General features: G+C 41.7%; 1 protein-coding gene across 1 annotated transcript in view; it reads left to right on the forward strand.

The window, feature by feature from the left end:
* ABCG8 (ATP-binding cassette, sub-family G (WHITE), member 8) overlaps nucleotides 1-5,259 on the forward strand; it is a 13,899-nt gene extending 8,640 nt beyond the window's left edge. Inside the window, exons 7-13 of the mRNA XM_009325325.1 lie at nucleotides 681-846; nucleotides 936-1,028; nucleotides 1,916-2,115; nucleotides 2,242-2,318; nucleotides 3,663-3,930; nucleotides 4,485-4,612; nucleotides 5,122-5,259. Of these exons, the coding sequence (XP_009323600.1) occupies nucleotides 681-846; nucleotides 936-1,028; nucleotides 1,916-2,115; nucleotides 2,242-2,318; nucleotides 3,663-3,930; nucleotides 4,485-4,612; nucleotides 5,122-5,259 (1,070 nt within the window). The remainder of the gene's footprint in view (nucleotides 1-680; nucleotides 847-935; nucleotides 1,029-1,915; nucleotides 2,116-2,241; nucleotides 2,319-3,662; nucleotides 3,931-4,484; nucleotides 4,613-5,121) is intronic.
* The last annotated feature ends 128 nt before the right edge of the window (nucleotides 5,260-5,387 follow it).

Genomic DNA, 5,387 nt, shown 5'->3' on the forward strand with positions numbered 1-5,387 from the left:
TAAGGAGTTACAAAATGTGCAGCGATAGTTCTCTCAGAAAGCATCTGCAAAACGTCAGGTATTGTCACTCTGCACTGAAGGTCAGCATTGGAAAACACTATTAAAAGTTTAAATTAAAAAAAAAAATCATTTGGTTAAGTAAAAAAATAATGCTAAGTCAACTATTGTTGCTGCTACTATGTTGTCCTTGGATAATACTCTTCTTGGGCTTTCTCAGTATCACGTAAAGTTTATGGCACCTCGCTAAGATACAAAAAGATGATAACTATCATTTTGCAGATGGAGAAAACACATGTGATTTAAGTCAAAGTCACATAGCAGACTGTAAAAGCCTACATGCCAGGAAGGAAATTCAGACTGTTTATTCTCAGCACCCCTCTCGAGCCATTATTAAATTTAGAAAGATCTGAAATAGTAGTTTACAATATTATAATAAACAATTATGAAATCTCTCGGTGATTCACTGAATGACTAGATAAGAAACATCTCCCAAGACAAAACACACATTAACAATTTGTTCTTCTCTAATTACCTGAAGTAACTCATAAATTTTGACCATCGTAGCTTAATGCATGCACACAGGTCGCACTGTCTATTCACAATGAAATCTCTGATTCTAAACACATCATAAAGCTATCGCATCTGTAGCATATGGACTCACGTCAAATAATGTCTTGCAGTTGATTTGACCAGTATCGATAAACAGACCGCAGAAAAGGAGATGGAAAGCCAAAAAAGAGCAAACACTCTGGCCAACTTGTTCCAAGAAAAAGTCAAAGATTTTGATGATTTCTTATGGAAAGTTACTGAAGGAGATAATGCTGTAACCACATTCAGCAAGCAAAGGTAAAGAAAAGAGTGCCATACAGCACATCAGGAATAACAGCTACAGCCTGTGATAATTTCAGGGTTTTTTTCTCTTTTCTTTTGGGCAGGTCCCATTTAAATTCAGAAGAGGCTATCAACATGCCTTACTGTTCAAGTGATCAGTTACCAGGACCCTTAAAGCAGTTCACTATATTATTAAGGTAACCTTATCCCCAGCAATAAACAGTTATGTATCATGCCCATTTGTATTTTAAAGTGTAAGAAAGAAGCACAAGATGAGAACTGAGCGCATGCTGAAAGCGCAGAGCTAGTGCTAGGCCTGAGCAAGCCATAGAGCAGAGGTGTTGCTGTACCAGCTCAGCCCAGCCCCCTGAGCAGGACAGCAGCCAGATGTATGGCCCCCGCTTTCTGCCCCAGGGCTCCTTCCAGACACAGTCATCTCCAGCTCACATCGCTGGGAGCCGGCAGCTTTAAGCAGCACAAGGAGCCTCCAGGTTCGGGAACGTGCGTCCCAGTTCTGGGTACTGCCATCCTGATACCCATGCTGAAGCGAGGTGACTCAACCCTCAGCAAGCCCAGGCAGCCACGTGGTAGGCTCAGGCATTGCCATCCTCATGCCTCTGCCTCAGATCTGAAGCCAGGAGGCTTCACTGATTATAGCCAGCATAGGTGAGTATTGTAGTTGGGTCTCATGCTTGTGTACTCAAAAGAACTATGAACAACTGGTTTAATACGTGTAAAACATCACTACCAGTAGCAGCTGTTGTTAGCGTATGCTACAGGTCCTTAACAGAGAGACTTCTATAACTGAAGTAATTGCTTCTGCGTCTCCAAATCAGACCATCCCACCCCCATTGCCTTCCTTCAAGCTTTCAGCATTTCAGACCTGAAATACTAGGCGGCTACAGATGCTCAATAGCTTTGGTTGGGTGAAATCCTTTACAGAATCCAACAGCCCAACTCCTGTCCTACTCAAAGTCAGCAAGTTCCATTAATTGATTGTAGCAGAGCATTTGGGGCAACATATCTGAATGTAACCGGCATTAGTAAGTACTATACCTTATGTTCAATGTTGCTGTTTTCCTAGTCGTCAAGTCTCCAATGACTTCAGAGATCTTTCAACGTTATTAATCCATGGATTTGAGGCCCTCCTCATGTCATTATTAATTGGATTTTTGTACTATGGCCATGAGAAAACCAGACTGTCTATTCGTGACACAACAGCACTGCTGTACATGTTAGGTGCACTAATCCCATTCACAGTGGTTTTGGATGTTATTGCGAAATGTAAGTGTCAGTTTTCTTGTAAATGTTGCAAGGAATCAGAATCAGAAAATTCATAAGTCAATGAAAAAATTATGTTTATTAATGCAACCCTAGAATGAAACCAACCTGTTTGTTCCTACCCTGCAGGTCATTCGGAAAGAGCTATGCTTTATCATGACTTGGAAGATGGAATGTACTCTGTTAGCCCGTACTTCTTTGCTAAGGTAATTGGTTTTGTTGCCAGGAAATACAAACAGCCGGCTTTAACATTAAAAAACACAAACAAACCAAAGCCTCGTTGTATAAATGATCACATTCATATCGGACTTTGTTCTTGTGTGTCTGCCAGCTAAGGCTATCGTTCTTGCTTCCTTGACGTTGATGGATTAAACCTCACACTACTTTAGATCTGTTGCCGTAAGTCATGGCTGAGATCCCACCCCAGAAAAGCCAAAGAATAATCTTCCACTGGGTTGTTTGGCCAGAATTTGAGAAATCTCAAACTCAGATTTGAGGGTTTACAGTTTTACATACCTGCATATTTCATTCGCTGAAGCATCTTTGAAAGGTTGATTACATGTCTTGATCTGTAAAACAAACTATTCGTATTAAATGCTAAAGCAAAGGTAAAACAGAAATGACAAAATGCTAACTGTTTCCGGTAGTCGTTTGGGCCTGTACTGGTCAGAGACAAACAATTGTATTAAGAGCCAGAGTTTCTGGAAATAAATTAGAACTTCTAAAAAATTACATTCTCTTTTTCACAAGGGTTTAGAATAATCCCTTCTTTGTGATGTTGCCACTGTTAGATGAGTTCTGCCTGCCATGGCATCTGTAATTTAGGTTTCCATTTCTGCACAAGATTTTAAATGCTTATTAGTGGTTGCCAGAGAAATATATTCTTTGCATTGTGTCACAAAGATTGCACATTATTCATAGAGAAATCGATGTACTTGGTTACAACCTTAGTATTAGAGGATAGTAGCAACTCTCTTCGGAAGAAATAATCATAATACTCTCTATACATATCTTTAGATATTTGAGAAAATCCTAAGCGTGGTTTTTTTTCCACAATAAATTGAGTAGTTACTAACTGGACTGCCTTTGGGACAAAGTGGGGAAGTGACCAACAGCCAAATTTGTCTCAAATTTGATCTCACACTATGTCCAACCAAATTTGGACAAAACATACAGTTGCAATGAGTCAGTAACAGTACTACTGTTATCAAGCGCACCAGCTCTCAGGGAAAGTGCCTTCAATTCTTAGAAGCTGCCAAAACTGTTACAAAACAAGACATCTAATCCGCAACAAGAATCCTCTCATTTTAACAATTAGTTATAGGAATTGTCACAACTGGAGAAAAAATTAGTGAGGATTTCGATTTTTGTTTGTGGATTGTTTTTGGATGTCACCGACAACACCTAACAGGGAGGTGATTGCTTTCTGAGGGAGTATTTCCTGTAGTTTTTATAAACTGTCTGTAAGTACATTGAGGTGCATCTCAGAAGGTTTTGTGATTATCGTTCAACTTATTTTTCTCTTTTTTTTTTTTTTTCTTCCTGAACAGATTTTGGGGGAGCTCCCAGAGCACTGCATTTTCGTTATAATTTATGGGGTTCCCATCTACTGGCTGGCAAACCTCATTCCTGAACCAGAACATTTTCTGCTGAACTTCCTCTTGGCGTGGCTGGCTGTATACAGTGCCCGCGCAATGGCACTTTGGGTGGCAGCACTGCTGCCGACGTTACAGCTCTCAGCCTTCTTCGGCAACGTCCTTTTCACATCGTTCTACCTGAGCGGTGGTTTTGTGATAAGCCTGGAAAACCTCTGGACAGGTAAGACAAAGCTCCCACCATCCCTCTGAACTGAAACGTCGATGGTTCCCGTTAGTGACTGGTTGTTGGGAGGCTGAATGTGTCCTGTGCAGGAAAACTCAGCTTTATTCCCACCTTTGCAATTATCTTTTTGGGTGGTGACAGTGGAGTCAGATCATTCATTTTACATCAGTTTCTCCATGTGAAAATGAGGTAACAGTAAGTTTGGTCAAAAAAGCACTAGTGAGAGGCTCGATTCTTACACGGTTGCTAAATTTTTCAGTAAAAAGAATTATATCCAGTAGATGAAGACCGAGCTCCAGAGAGACTCAGTTGACAGTGGGAGTTTGATGGATATGGATATTGGCTCTCTCCTAATTTTCCATCTCCATGCAATAATATAAAGTGTATCTGCCATTTTCTCCAATAATAAACTGTTACACGGTTACAGCCTCTTGTTGTCAAGAAATTAGACAAACCTGCTGTATTTGGCAGCAACACAGCAGTTTTTGAGGTCTCAAGTAAGTTTTGCGTATGTATATCAGTTTCTTTCTTTCTGCCTTTTTTTTTTCCAGTTCCATTTTGGGTTTCTAAAATCTCTTTTCTCAGATGGAATTTTCAAGGCATGATGCAAATTCAGTTCACTGACCTCACATATGAAACGACTGTTGGAAATACTACATTTCAAATACCAGGGAAACTTGTAAGTCGCTAATAAAAATTGCTACAAACATTTGATAACTAATTAGAATGCTGTTTATACGCCCATCATATTTAAGTAGATGTTGTAGGCCTCAAATTTGGCAAGCCCAAAGTATGCGAAGTCATGCTGCACTTGGTATATTTTAATATATATCCATCCCTACAGATATCCCTACAGCAGTCACTCCTTTTATCCCTTTCTTCTTAGTGGAAGAGAAAGAAAAAGAGAAAGAAAAGAAAAGAATAAAGGGCAACTGTTTTCTACACAAGCCCCAACGGCGCGCGTGCTGAACGTGCTCAGAAGCTGAGCCGTACTCTTCTGAAGTACCGCAGCCCCTAGCCGTAGCGTAGCTGTAACCAGCTGTCAAACCACCCTGGAAGTCCCATCCAGCTGGAAACCCAGGGAAAAGGCGGCAGGGGCCAGGGAAGCTCACACGTAAAAACACACTTCACAGGTCCAGCATGAAAATTGCGTGCCCGTTCCTAATTTTGCCTTATCCGTGGCTACAGGTCACTCGGGCTCTGGACCTGGACTCCCACCCTCTCTACGTAAGCTATCTCGTCCTCGCTGGTATCGTTTGCGGTTTCCTGCTTCTGTACTACTTATCGCTGAGGTTCATCAAGCAGAAATCAAGCCAAGACTGGTAACAGCAAGCCCCGCGGAGGAGGCAGCAGGTTCCGGCGTCCCTCGCAAGACAGCGGGGAAAGCCCGCGAGCTTCTTTTCGGTCACCCCCGCAGGGGGAGAGCGGGGACCCGCCGGGAGCGGCCGGGGGGG

Source organism: Pygoscelis adeliae, unplaced genomic scaffold, assembly GCF_000699105.1.
Source record: "Pygoscelis adeliae isolate BGI_AS28 unplaced genomic scaffold, ASM69910v1 Scaffold96, whole genome shotgun sequence".
Taxonomy (NCBI): Eukaryota; Metazoa; Chordata; class Aves; order Sphenisciformes; family Spheniscidae; genus Pygoscelis; species Pygoscelis adeliae.